Source organism: Monopterus albus, unplaced genomic scaffold (assembly GCF_001952655.1).
Source record: "Monopterus albus unplaced genomic scaffold, M_albus_1.0 scaffold399.1, whole genome shotgun sequence".
Lineage (NCBI taxonomy): Eukaryota > Metazoa > Chordata > Actinopteri > Synbranchiformes > Synbranchidae > Monopterus > Monopterus albus.
In genome coordinates, this window is record NW_018128279.1 from 194,871 (window position 1) to 210,334 (window position 15,464).

The 15,464-nt window shown below is 40.0% G+C and overlaps 1 protein-coding gene across 1 annotated transcript in view; it reads left to right on the top strand.

The window, feature by feature from the left end:
- LOC109951632 (A disintegrin and metalloproteinase with thrombospondin motifs 17-like) overlaps positions 1-15,464 on the top strand; it is a 199,476-nt gene that overhangs the window by 141,673 nt on the left and 42,339 nt on the right. The window contains exons 12-14 of the mRNA XM_020586235.1: positions 837-957; positions 6,088-6,168; positions 9,594-9,751. Coding sequence (XP_020441891.1) covers positions 837-957; positions 6,088-6,168; positions 9,594-9,751 — 360 coding nt within the window. The remainder of the gene's footprint in view (positions 1-836; positions 958-6,087; positions 6,169-9,593; positions 9,752-15,464) is intronic.

Here is a 15,464-nt window from a genome sequence, read left to right on the forward strand (position 1 = left end):
ACTGTCATCCCTTATGTGGCTGGTTTATCAGAGAAATTAAAAAGGATCTTTCACAACCACAATATCCCAGTTAACTGTAAACCAGGGAACACCCTGTGGTAGAGACTGGTCCACCCGAAGGACAAAACACCCAGACACAAACAGAGTGATGTGGTGTATGCAATTAAGTGCAGTCAGGAGTGGTTGCGGTCTTCCATTTAAGGATTATGGAGGCGACTGTGCTCTTAGGAACCTTAAGTGCAGCAGAATTTTTTTTTGTAACCTTGGCCAGATCTGTGCCTTGCCACAATTCTGTCTGTGAGCTCTTCAGGCAGTTCCTTTGACCTCATGATTCTCATTTGCTCTGACATGCAGTGTGAGCTGTAGGGTCTTATATAGACAGGTGTGTGGCTTTTCTAATCACGTCCAATCAGTATAATCAAACACAGCTGGACTCAAATGAAGGTGTAGAACCATCTCAGGGATGATCAGAAGAAATGGACAGTACCTAAGTTAAATATATGAGTGTCACAGCAAAGGGTCTGAATACTTATGACCATGTGATATTTCAGTTTTTCTTTTTTAATAAATCTGCAAAAATGTCAAAAATTCTGTGTTTTTCTGTCAATAAGGGGTGCTGTGTGTACATTAATGAGGAAAAAAAAATGAACTTAAATGATTTTAGCATATGGCTGCAATATAACAAAGAGTGAAAAATTTAAGGGGGTCTGAATACTTTCCGTACCCACTGTAGTATAGATACACACTTTACAAAGGCAACTTATCAGCCTTTCATCCTACTGTTGTTTATATTGTATATAAACAATATATTGTATATATTGTTTTCTTGTGAGCAGAAAATTGGCTGTGATGGCATTATTGGCTCTTCAGCTACAGAGGACCGCTGTGGTGTTTGTAATGGAGATGGACACTCCTGTACGATAGTCAAAGGTGAATTCAACCACACCAAAGGAATGGGTGAGTGCATGTTTTAGTATCTATGTAACCAGTATACTGTATGCCATTGTTGGAAAATGGTGTTGATATCGGATTTTGGTTAAAGAAAAAGAAAGAAAGCATATCTGGATAACTAAAGGGATGGACACATGGTTTCTCAGACGAAGTAAAAGAAAAGTCAAAATAACTAGTTTACTACTTTGTTTTTTACTTTATTAACAACAGGGGCAATGATGGCATTTATGCAGAAGAGTAAAATGTCTGCTCAAAACACAGATAAAAGCAAAGAAGTGTAACAACATGAGGGTGCTACTCCCCCACAGCTAGTATTGATGGCAATAGAATGAATGGTGGGGAAGAATTTGTGAAACTAACTCAGATCTCCATAGGGATTTATGATTTGCAGACAGCTTGAAGAAACTGATGAAATTGAAGACACTAGTTTGAGGTTATATGAAGCAGAAGTGAGAATTGTGGGGACTGAGGAGACCCTGCACAGAAAAGCAGTGCAGGTGAAAGCTAAGATATCAAGAGAGCCACTCACAAAAGGGAGAATGAGAAGTTCCACCTTAAAGGAGCTAAAGGCAGACACAGGTTAGTGATTGCTTTTGTGGAGGAGGTGCTTAGAGAGAACATTGATATCCTCAGTGTAAAAGATCGGCACATAGAAAAAGCCCACTGGGCAATGGCAACATAGCCAGATGTACTCAGTAACTCCCAAAATAATGAAACATTTGAGAGACATCAAAGAATACTCTATCTAGGATCTTAATGGTTCTGGAGAAATATCACCAGTAAATCTGAAAATACCAGGTGGAGCAACATCTGCCAGAGCAAGAACAGCTGAAGGACTATGCACCATGTGAACAAAAACAGGGTCATCCAGACAACTACTTTCTTGCATGATCTTCTAATCTGATGAAACCTCCTGTCAGCGAGGCTGTGAATATGGGCCTCGAAGAGCACCGAGATACAGAGAAGGCAGAGGAGAAAGAGGAAGTTCCAGGGGAGGTTGGAAAGGACGAAGGAATTATCATTAAAATGCTGTGGCAGAATGCTTAGAAAAGTTAAGCTTTAAATAAGTAAAGATAATCATAAAATAATTTGCGTGTTTTGTTTGACATAATCATTAGTGAATGTGTTAGATAAAATGTGAAATGGTTGTATTGAAAGGACGGGGAAGACTGATTTTACATATAACAGAGTGGAAAGTACAGAACCACACAAGAGGAAGTAGACACACATCCCTAAAATGAGGAACTGCAAAGGTTCGTGTGTGCCTGCCACACAGAAGAGACACACACCGTATTGAGGAAGTAACAAAAATTATGTTTAAGCACAAAAGTAAAGATTTGACTGATGATTGTTTGATCAATGTCTAATCAATGATAATCCATGTTTAGTCACAGTAAAGTATTCAAAATATAAAAATTTATGTTCTGATTTTAAAGCAATGATAGTTTTGTGTGAAACTAGTGTGTGATTCTGATTGTTCTGTTAAAAAGCAATGATGGAATTTTGGTATTTCAGTCAGATGAGTTTCTTGTATTTTTGTTATGTATTCAGATGGTTTAGTTTTCTAGAAAAGAGGAACTAGAATCCAAGGCTGGATCACGGTGGGGCGGAGGCCAGTTACGGGCATTGGGCTTGGACTGACAGTAAAAAAAATATGCAATACTTCAGGATATGATTTTGCACGCCAAATAAGGTATCAACTGCAAACTGCGGCATCTGGTTGGATGAGTGGACAAGGACAACTGACCAAGAATCCTATAAAAACTGAGGCAAAAAGAGGAACGAAGGTCTTTTTCACAGCTGCGGCCGGAGGCTCTGTCCAGTTGACCATCTGACTTCCAGGAAACCGAGGACTGTGGAGAAGCAGTCCGGGGAGAGGGCACCCCTCCGGGGGGGCTCCCCCGCAGGCATCGGCCTGTGGGGGTGAGAAGCATGCCAACGAGGGAGTGAGCCCCTTCCCTGGGTGCTTAGGCACAGGCATCGGCCTGTCAGAGAAGCATGCCGACGAGGGAGTGAGCCCCTTTTCGAGGTGTTTGAGAACAGGCATCGGCCTGTCGAAACAGGAGGAAGCATGCCAACGTGGGATGATGAAACTACAGCAGAGCCTCACAGTTTAGCAGGGAAACTGAATTCATTCCTGCTTCAAAGCTGATTAAGGAAGAAATCATGAATTTAACAAAAAGCCAAAACCCACCTGCCCTGGTGGGGGAAGGATGTCTTGAAAAGAAGACAGTTTTAAACATTTTCATGTCTTTATGAAGATTTGGACCAAAAGAAGACAGCTTTAGACATTTTCATGTCTTTTATGCTTTCCTTAGTTACCCAAGATTAGACAAAAAAAAAAACATTGTTTATCTGAATTAGTCCCATTTCTCTCTTCGAGAGTTTTGAGGATTGAACCGGATGAGCTCTGATTTTTATTTGAAAAATTCTTTTCCCTTGTGAAAGCTTGAATCATGGCAAAAAGGAAAAAGAGGAACAAGCATTGCCCAATCGGCCACCGCCTGCCCAGAGCCAGCTGAGGATCGGTGACATGAGACCTTTGACTTTTATTCAGCTCAAGAGCTTAGCTCAACCATAATGATTTTAATCAGTATGATCATTCTAAATTTATGAATAGAATTGGTAGTTGTTGATTTATTTAGATTGGAAACCAATTATTCATGATTTTAAGATTTATATTAAATGGCTTGGTTTATATTTTATTGCTTGTTGCTTTGCTGTAGCTCTGTTAAGCTTCTATATAAAATTCCTGAAAAGGTTTAATACTCTCTGTGGTTACTGAGTCGAGTTTGATGTTATTGACATTGCTATAATTTTGTTAACACTTTTCAGTGGTAATGGTTAAGACACACATTTCTCAGTGTTTGGTTACCCAATTCCCTGTGAGTTGGGGTTACATAAGTCTTAGTGAGTGTGTGAGGTGGCATAACAGTTCACAGGGTTGACAGAAGGCCCAGACTGAACTGCTAAAATGACTTTTAGACAGCTTCATCAGAAGAGGGTTTATCTAAAATATTCAACTGTTTACATGTTACATAATACACACTATTCTTTAAACATCCTATCCATAATAACATCTTAGGTCAACTAAATACTGTGAAAAACAAATATGGTCTTAAGTGTCCAGTGACACAGCTTTTATTGGTTATTTCAGACTAAATTTAACACTTCCTCAAAGAGCCAGAGAGTACTGGCTTATAAAAATTTCTCAGTACAGTGACATCTGAGGGTTTAAGGAGGTAGCTGCCACAATAAACTGCAGGTTGTTGTTATTTAGGAGGTTTGGGGTCTTATCCTGAATTAATAACATTTAAGAGCGAGGTCTGCAGGGAACTCTGTTCATAGGTTCATGGTAGTCAATTACTGAGTGAATATCTCCGTCATACAACCTGAAGCAGTGTTTGGAGCTTTAATATGTTTCAAATATGCCACCTTAGAGTGAGAGGTTAAGCTTTATTCCTATGTCCAGGGGTTAGCATATCGTGGCCTTCAAACGCTCCACAGCAGTTACTCCTCTCTCTTGTCTCGTCTCCCTTTATGTCTGTGCATTCTAGGGCTCCCTGGCCCTGGATCTTATCATAACCAGTTAGCACACAGAGGAATTGTCCAAGATGGCTGCCTTGGTTGTACACTTACAAGTGTATTAGTTGATTTTATGTTTTCTGGGTTTTCTGCGACCCATCTTGGGTTACATTCACTAGAGAAGAGCTCCTAAACATCACACAGCTCCTGCCAAACACCTTTTCTCCTATTTTTGCAGAGAGGTTAATCAGATCTAGTATGGACGTGTTGATGAGGGGCAAGACATCTTTGAGCAGCCTGGTCAGGATGGGGTCTAAGAGACATGTTGATGATTTAGATGAAGTAACTGTTGAGGGCAACTCAAAGAGATCAATGGGAGAGAAGCAGTCTAAGTATAAATGAGGTCTGACAGATGTTTCTAAAGCCGTTGTACTTGATGGCATGTCGGTGAGAGTTGTAGGAATGATTTGATAAACTTTTTCTCTAATAGTTGTGATTTTATTTGTAAAGAAGCTCATGAAGTCATTGCTGCTGAGATCTAAGGGAATATTAAGCTCAACAGCACTGTGGCTCTTTGTCAGTCTGGCTACAGTGCTGAAAAGAAACCTGGGGTTGTTCTTATTTTCCTCTATCAGTGATGAATAATATGTGGTTCTGGCACTACGAAGGGTTTTTTTTTCATATGTTATTAAACTATCCAGGCTATGAAAAACTCTTCTTTGTACTTTTACTAAAGTAACATTCTTTTTGCAGTAAGAAAGTATTTTTAGACTGTGGTATTTATACTTTTATTTAAGAAAAGAATTTGAGTACTTCTTCCAGCACTAGATATATAAATCTATGAAGGACTGAATTTAGTTGTGCAGTGAATAGAGCATTTCTGATATAGACACAGATGTCACCAGCCTACACTTGTTCCATGTTCTTTTCCGGCATGTGTCGTGACTAGAGTGTAATGTTGACTAAATTAATTCAGACAGATCATCCCAATTTAAATGACCATTTAATATTACAATTATTCTGAACAGAGTAGCAGTGAAACAAATAATCTGATAGGGAACAGAGAACGAAGACCAGAGTCACTCCTGCAATGTGATAAAGTATTAAATAAGAAAATTGTCAAAAGCGCCAGTCAGTCTAGTCAGTTTCTGTCATGAGGTACCGTCAGTTAGAGTTAGTAGTCCTGAGTTCGTTTCCCCACCCAGGCCTGGGTCCCCGGAACACTTTTCACAGTAGCATTGTCATCCTCTCTTCTTTTCTTCTCCTCCAACCCTTCAGGCTCACTCTTTTATCCGCAGCTATCCTTAGGCTGTTACATCAATTTCTGAACTTAGCTTCCTGTCTCCAGTTTCGGGAGACAACACCCTGAGATGTACTTCAAAAACAGGAAACATCTTGACCAACTTATATAAGCTCATTGTTCAGCTCACATGAGCTTAATGGACCTACTGTATAACCACTCAGCTCACCCTTACACAACTAGTACAAATAATATCTTTATATAAACTACATACTGTTCTATTACATATTCCCTCTGGAACCTTGTTTATTTTTAACCACTACACATGCCTTTGAATGTGTTTTCACCTTGTGTTTCCCTCTCTCCATTAGGCTACATTGAGGCTGTGGTTATCCCTGCAGGAGCCAGGAGGATCACAGTTTTGGAGGACAAGCCTTCACCTAGCTTTCTGGGTAATAATGCATGTGTTTACAGAGTATACTTAAAAACCTTGAGAATAATCACTTCATGTGTTTGCTTGAAGAAAATCTTTTGGAGGATTTCTGGTTGGAACTAGTGAGCTTTCATAGAGTGCATTTACATAGACATGAGTATTCCAGTTATTAAGAGTATCCCAGTTTTGATGATATTCAGAATATGCTGTTTACATGGAACACACAGAAATCTGGTTATACATATCCCCGTATATATATGATAAAAACTAGTATCCTGGATATTGATGACTACTAAATCTGTCACCTTCTACATTTATCGATATGAATTCATAATTAAGAGAACTAGGGCTGTCAAAATTAATGCAATAATAACACGCTAACATGAATTCCTTTTGTCTCCACAAAATGTTTTGGTGTGCAATTAATGCTGGCACATTCTGTGATTATGACCCTTGGTGCATCCTGTAGTTTGGGAAATCAGGAAGCAATGCAGCAGTAAGGTTGTGGATGGCAAGCAGAAACATACCTCCTTGAGCAGAAATGAATAAACAAAAGGGTCTTTTTATTGACAAGTTCAGCTTCAAAGCCCTGCCAGATGTTTGTCTCAAGACCAAATTTATTTGCATTTATTGTTTACTTTGACAAATAATTTACATTTCTGACAATGACAATACCTTAAATCCTGCCTGACATGTTTGAGCCAGAATATGAAAGCATGATGAACCGCAACAGCATTAATCAATTTGAATATCTCCTCCATAGATAGGTAAACAACAATATACACTGAACAAAATTATAAATGCAACACTTTTGTTTTTGCCCCCGTTTTTCATGAGCTGAACTCAGAGATCTACGACTTGTGCTATGTACACAAAAGGCCTATTTCTCTCAAATATTGTTCACAAATCTGTCTAAATCTGTGTTAGTGAGCACCTCTTCTTTGCCGAGATAATCCATCCACCTCACAGGTGTGGCATGTCAAGATGCTGATTAGACAGCATGATTATTGCAAAGGTGTGCCTTAGGCTGGCCACAATAAAAGGCCACTCTTGACATGATCTGTTGCCCACAGCTGCTTTATACTGTCTGAAAAGCTTCTCATCCAGTCTATTAAATTCCTGTAGCATCTGAAGGCAGATACAGTGATATTGATACATAAATCTATGACCTCTGATTTGAAAAGTGCCACACCCGAGTGCGGTGCCATTACACACAACTATCCATAGCGTTTACTTTAATTAAACCATGAGCAATGACACCACACTACTACACAATAACCACACTAACCTCTACACACTTTAGACTGGGTGGTTAGAGCACGTGTTCTTTCTGTTATACAGAAGAAGTCAGATTACAGGAGCGCATTAATCCTGTGTGTGCTGAGCCCTCATTTCAACTTTGCTTGCAGTTTTTTTCAGCTGTTCTTTTTTTCTTGAAAAGCTTTGCAGTGAAAATATGGCTGTATTACATTTTGATGTTTCAACACACGATTAGTGGACTACTGCTGTAGTTCACAACATGCGACTGAAAAGCTACTGAATCGATGCAATCATAGAACTGATGTCACACCATTATTTTCAGAATTCATTTGTGTTAGGCTATTAAAGTCAGGGCAAAGTGGAAATAAATATCTGCTCTGAGTTTGTCACACCACAGGAAGACGTGCTGTTAACCATCTAGACAAATTTGAATGATTAAAAAGATCAACAACTATATAAAAAAAACCCTTTTAGAATCATGAACTTGCAGAGAAACAAAAATGTAAGCTTTGCCCACAGTCTGCCAGCTTGTTAGGCTGACAGCTAAGAACTAACTGTGGTGATTTATCTAATGCAGCAGCTTCACGGTCTGCTGTGTGACCATTATCTCCTTTGCATCTGTCTCCCTCCACAAACTACATCAGTTCAGATCCTGTTTGACAGCCACAATTTGCTAACCCCTGGACATAGGAACATAGCTTAGCCTCTCACACTAAGTTGGCACATTTGAAACCTATCCAAGCTCCAAATGTTGCTTGAGGTTTCTAGGCGGAGATAGTCAGTAATTGACTACCATGAACCTGTGAACTGAGTTCCTGGCAGACCTCCCTCTTTCATGTTATTAATTCAGGACAAGACCCCAGATCCTCCCAAAATAATAACAGGCTGCAGTTACTGGCAACTAGACCTCCTTATACTTTCAGATGTTACTTTACTGAGAAAGTTTTAGAAGCCAATGTACTTTGGCTTTTTGAAGAAGTGTTAAGTTTCTTCTGAAATAACTTATAAAAGCCATGACAGTGACCACATATGACCATAATTTTATTGTGCAGTGTTTAGCTGACATTAGTTAAGTTTCTAGGACTCGACACACAATTTTAAAATAAAATTGTAATACTTCAGATAGCTTATGATATACAAGTTGGAATAAGTTTATAATTGACTAAGTCAACAATCTCAGTCAATAATCAGTCATCACTACTTCATTCCTGAGAGGTTAACCACAATTAAACTAATTGTGTTTTAGTTTATGTAGTAAACATCATACAGCTTTAAAGACCTCGTAGAGCCTTATCATCCCAACATAGTACTTGGCTCTCAGAGTGAAGGTTTACGTACTTTTGGCTCCTAGAGTCCACAGGAGTAGGAGGCAGAGCCTTTAGCTATCAAGCTCCCAGTCTCAGTTCGGGAGGCAGACACCCTCTCTGCCTTTAAGATTAGACTTAAGACTTTCCTTTTTGATAAAGCTTATAGTTAGGGCTGGATCAGATGACCCTGAACCTTCCCTTGGGGGACATACACGATGCTCTGAGTTTCTCTCCTGTCTCTTCATGCATTTACATACCCCCATTATTCGTCACTAACTGTGTGTCCTCTCTCTCTCCCCCGTAGTGTGTCCTCTCTCTCTCCCTGTACCTTTCTGCAGGTTGCCCTGGCTCTGGAGCTCTATGTTTCTGATGAGCAGTCACCAGCCACATCAACCTGACCAGTGTTTGATTGTTTGCTGTGTCTTGTTGCTTTTCTTCTTTTGTCTCTCCTCTATCCACTCACCCCAACCGGTCGAGGCAGAAGGCCGCCCACCAAGAGCCGGGGTCTGTCAGAAGTTTCTTCCATTAAAGGAAGTTTTTCCTCCCCACTGTCACCAATTGCTTGCTCAAGGGGGATTTGTTGGGTTTTCCTCTATAATAGTGATAACAGTAAGGTCTAGACCTGAATTTCTAAAGTGTTCTGAGACGGCTTTTGTTGTGATTTGGCGCTATACAAATAAATCTGAATTTGAACTTGTAGCCATTTCAGATCAGTTGTCACTGTCAGGCCTGATGAACCTCCAGTGTACTGAAAATACAACAACTTTTGAAGTGTACAGAACGACTCACAAATGGGAACGGGTGTTCATTGTTCCAATCTGAGGCAGGTTTTGTGCATGAAAAGTGTGGCTTCTTACTTTCTTTGTCTTCCTTATAGCCCTGAAAGATTCCAGTAAGAGGTCCATCAACAGCGACTGGAAGATTGAGCTTCCAGGAGAGTTTGAGATGGCCGGGACCACGGTGCACTATGTTAGAAGGGGAATGTGGGAGAAGATGTCTGTCAAGGGGCCCACTAAGTTACCCTTGCACTTGATGGTAAAGACATCAGTCATTCTGTTATGTGTTGTTACATCACAATGAGAGGAGGACGTGTTTAACAACTAGTGTTAACTTAAGTTACAATCGGTTCACTACTAAAGCTAACCTTGTGCTAATGGCTAACTTAGCCTTGAGCAAAAATAAAGTGATACTGATATTAATATCAAATGTTACAAGATGGTATGAGACACTTACTTCTGCTGAAGTATAACAGCCAAGCATAGATAGTGTATATGACAAGAAATGCTAGGCTTGGCTCACTGTTGAACTGAGTGCTAGCAGCCTGCTTCTGTGTTAACTACTAACATTAGATTAACACTATATTTTGGACCAGCTGAGATAATAAAGAGATACTGACATACTGAAAAGAAAAGGTTCCAGTTCTGAAGTAAAGGATTTATAAAATTCCCCTGGTCATACCATCATTACCTGGGAATTTGTTATCTTTAGGATATGTAACATATGCAGTAATTTCAGGTAGAGAGATCTCTTCTTCACATACTGTAGCTCATCACTTATCTTCCTTCTATTCTCTGAAATGTTAAGGAGGTTTCAATGTTAGGCATCAAAGAGGCTGACAAATACAAGTTCTGATAAAATGTAGTCAAAAATTGTGATTTTATTTTGTGATCCTCAGAGTGCCATCGACCATCACTTTACTTATTGCTGCAAATCCTGAATTTTGCTTTTCTAGACCCCAAAAAAAGTATTTTTCGCATCTACTTAAATCATTTATGCCTTGATCTAACAAAGGCACCCCTTATCTAGGTCTTAGTCCAGCTGTGAATCTGTTCCCTGAGATGTGTGTCCTGCAGCCCATTGTGTACACCTCAGTGAGGGAGTGTGCTAGTTCATCATTTGTTGAGATCGGTTATCTGTATTTTCCTCCAGTGCACTCACCACACAAGTTATCTCTACTGCGTTGTATAGCCAATTGACATTCACTCTGTCTGATGGTCCATGTGGCAGAACCTCAGAGCTTGAGACATTATTTTTATACCCTCTATAGCTCCTCCTGTTAAGGTTAGTCCCCCTCACCAGGAGGGTGAGGGAGAACTGAGGTTGGACTCAAGAATGCCGACCCAGGTGCTAGTTAAAAAAAGGTTTAATGGTGGGAAATGCACACTAACAACAAAACGTATCAGAGTCCATGTACAGAAAGGGCAAAGTAGGGCAGAGATTGTGGAGGAGACCAGGACGACCAGGGGAGTAGACAAGCTAACGGCAGAAACTAGGAGAGTGGGAGGATCAGGACGAACAGGTGAATAGACGACTAACCAGGAGGATTGGCAGACGAAAAAAAGACATCCATAGCACAGGAACTGTCAGCGTGGAATGTCCAGAGACATATAACACAAAACAAATAACCAACGTACAAAATGCGATCCACAGCACAGGAACTGTCAGCGTGGAAAACAAAATGACGTATAATACATACCATGAAAATAGGTCTGTTATGGGGTATACGAGTTAGGTGAGTTAGGTGAGTTAGGTAAGGTAGGTAAGGTAAGTAAGGTAATGCTCTGGCGATGACGGAGTGTCTGCCAGAGGTATAAATAAGGAGGACAGGTAATCATCGGGATGCACCCCAGCTGTGTGCACCGATAAACGAGTCGCTAATTACTGGAATGCAACACAGCTGAGGTGTAGAGCCCGCAGGATCGAGAGAGCAGAGGAGAGAAAGGTGGAAGAGAGGCAGGTCGTGCCAAACGGCCCTGACACCTCCTTGCCCAGAGCTTGCTTCATCCCGCCTTTCTCTCTGACCTACTTAGAGATATAGTATTATTTAATTAGTTTAATTGCTGTCCTGTTGTTGTTTGTACACCACTGTCACCATCATCAGGAAGACTCTCCACACTGGTGGCAATATGCATTTTCTTTAGTTTCTTAAATGATATGGGCATTCAATACTAGGTGAGAGACAAACAGTATTTTGATTTTCTGTATGTATATAGTAAACTAACAATACAAATCTTTGATCTTGATTGAAAGGCTGCATGTCCAGTAGCAACAGACAAACAAATACTGAACGAAATTTATTGGATATTTCAAACTTTTTTAACAAATAAAAAACTGAATAATTGGGCGTGCAAAATTATTCAGCCCCTTTACTTTCAGTGCAGCAAACTCTCTCCAGAAGTTCAGTGAGGATCTCTGAATGATCCAATGTTGACCTAAATGACTAATGATGATAAATAGAATCCACCTGTGTGTAATCAAGTCTCCGTATAAATGCACCTGCACTGTGATAGTCTCAGAGGTCTGTTTAAAGCGCAGAGAGCATCATGAAGAACAAGGAACACACCAGGCAGGTCCGAGATACTGTTGTGGAGAAGTTTAAAGCCGGATTTGGATACAAAAAGATTTCCCAAGCTTTAAACATCCCAAGGAGCACTGTGCAAGCGATAATATTGAAATGGAAGGAGTATCAGACCACTGCAAATCTACCAAGACCTGGCCGTCCCTCTAAACTTTCAGCTCATACAAGGAGAAGACTGATCAGAGATGCAGCCAAGAGGCCCATGATCACTCTGGATGAACTGCAGAGATCTACAGCTGAGGTGGGAGACTCTGTCCATAGGACAACAATCAGTCGTATACTGCACAAATCTGGCCTTTATGGAAGAGTGGCAAGAAGAAAGCCATTTCTTAAAGATATCCATAAAAAGTGTCGTTTAAAGTTTGCCACAAGCCACCTGGGAGACACACCAAACATGTGGAAGAAGGTGCTCTGGTCAGATGAAACCAAAATCGAACTTTTTGGCAACAATGCAAAATGTTATGTTTGGCGTAAAAGCAACACAGCTCATCACCCTGAACACACCATCCCCACTGTCAAACATGGTGGTGGCAGCATCCTGGTTTGGGCCTGCTTTTCTTCAGCAGGGACCGGGAAGATGGTTAAAATTGATGGGAAGATGGATGGAGCCAAATACAGGACCATTCTGGAAGGAAACCTGATGGAGTCTGCAAAAGACCTGAGACTGGGACGGAGATTTGTCTTCCAACAAGACAATGATCCAAAACATAAAGCAAAATCTACAATGGAATGGTTCACAAATAAACATATCCAGGTGTTAGAATGGCCAAGTCAAAGTCCAGACCTGAATCCAATCGAGAATCTGTGGAAAGAACTGAAAACTGCTGTTCACAAACGCTCTCTATCCAACCTCACTGAGCTCGAGCTGTTTTGCAAGGAGGAATGGGCAAAAATTTCCGTCTCTCGATGTGCAAAACTGATAGAGACATACCCCAAGTGACTTACAGCTGTAATCGCAGCAAAAGGTGGCGCTACAAAGTATTAACTTAAGGGGGCTGAATAATTTTGCACGCCCAATTTTTCAGTTTTTTTATTTGTTAAAAAAGTTTGACATATCCAATAAATTTCGTTCCACTTCATGATTGTGTCCCACTTGTTGTTGATTCTTCACAAAAAATTACAGTTTTATATCTTTATGTTTGAAGCCTGAAATGTGGCAAAAGGTCGCAAAGTTCAAGGGGGCCGAATACTTTCGCAAGGCACTGTATATATATCAGTACATTAAAACATACTGTATGTCAGTATGGTGCAGCTTGTTGCTTAATAAAAACTGTTTGATGCCTAATAGCTTTAACAGCAACATACAGTAAAAGCACAGTTTTAGATGAACACAGACTTTATTGTGGCAGCTGAGTTTTTCCACTAATGTAATGACAAAATAATGATCACATACTGTGGGATAAACTAAATTCATGATCTTAAGTTCTGACAAAAATCGTGATGATATTCAGTCCCTAAAGCTAAATAGGCAGCAGCCTACTAACAGCTAACTAGCTAACTTACTTTTACTATGGGTTCTCTGTGTCAGCACAGAGCAGATGCATATTTCAAACTGCCTGTGGGCATCCAGGATTTGTCATGTTTGAACTCTGGTACAGTGAACATTGCTGTAATATTATGGCAGCAGCAGGTGGAATAAGTATTAGCGAGCTGCAAGCTAGCTGACTGGAGAGCTCCCCATTTCCACTGTGGATGTTAAATGAGGTCATAATAATCACTAATCCTCAATAAAACAAATGCTATTTTAATATATCTAGCCTACATCTATTAAATCTAACCTAAAGTATAATTTCATATCTGTCAAAGCACATCCATCAGGCTTCAAGAGTCAAGAACAAGGTCCAACTTTGGATGCATTGTGCCTGTCACCCATGATGTATTTTGACAGTCAGGTCAATTGCGTCCTTTGATATCTGGCACCAAGACACCAGCAGCAGGTCCTTTAAGTCCTGTAAGTTGTGAGGTGGGGCCCCCATTTATTGGACTTGTTTATCCAGCACATCCCACAGATACTCAATTATATTGAGATTTGGGGAACTTGGAGGCATATTCAACACCTTGAAATTGCTATTGTGCTCCTCAAACCAGTTCTGAACCTTTTTTGCAGTGTGGCAGGGTGCATTATCCTGCTGAGAGAGGTCACTGCCATTAGGGTATTCGGCTGCCATGAAGGGGTGTACTCGGCCTCTGACAATGTTTAGGTAGTTGGTACAGTACATGTCACAGTAACATCCAAATCAATGGCAAGACCCAAGATTTCCCAGCAGAACAATGCCCAAAGCATCACAGTGCCTTTGCTGGCTTGCTTTCTTTCTGTAGTGTGTTCTGATACCTTTCTATCAGAACCAGCATTGTGTTTTCCAGCAATTTGTGCTCCAGTAGCTCTCCTGTGGGATTGGACAACATGGACTAGCCTTTGCTCTCAACACGTATCAGTGAACCTTTGGTGCCAATGACCCTGTTGCCGATTCACTGTTTGTCCTTCCCTAAGCCACTTTTGGTACTTGTACTAACCACTGATTTTTGATTTGATTTGATTTATTCTTTCAAACATGCAAAACAGAACAAATGACAGCAACACACACATATCCAACCAATGCTAATCCAAAATCAGTTTGCTTACACCTATTACATGTTTGAATGGAGTAGGAAGAAGTCAGACTTATCCAGTCCTACCCCATAACATCATATTATACAAAAAATTTCATGCATCATTGGCTGCAAGCAGTATCTCTACATAGGTAATTGCCTTCTTCACCAACAAGTAATACACAGAACATTAAAACAGTGTTTCTTTAACGCCTTCTCGAATAAATCTTATTCTTGCATATATCTTGAATGACACATACATTTATATTTATATTTAAACTCATCAATTCTAGTACTATTTTTCATGTCCACACTTAAATTATTCCATAATTTGACCCCACTTATAGAAATACAAAATCTTTTTTTGGTTGTACGTATAGCATGAACTTTTAGATTTAAGTGACCCCTTAAGTTATATCCCCCTTCCCTTTCATCAAATAACCTTTGGATTCCACCAGGCAATAAGTCGTTCCTGGCTTTATACATAAACACAGCAGTCTTATATTCCACTAAATCAAAGAATTTTAACAATTTAGACTGTATGAAAGCTACATTTGTGTGATCCCTATACCCCATCTTGTGCACAACTCTTATCGCTCTCTTCTGTAATATGTACAATGGTTGAAGTGAACTCCTGTATGTATTTCCCCAGTTTTCAACGCCATACTCCAAATATGGCAAAATCAATGAACAATACAAAATCCGCAATGCTTTGACGTCCAGCATATGTCTAACCCTTGCCAATATCGATATATTTTTAGCTATTTTATGCTGAACATATCTGATATGAGATTTCCAGGA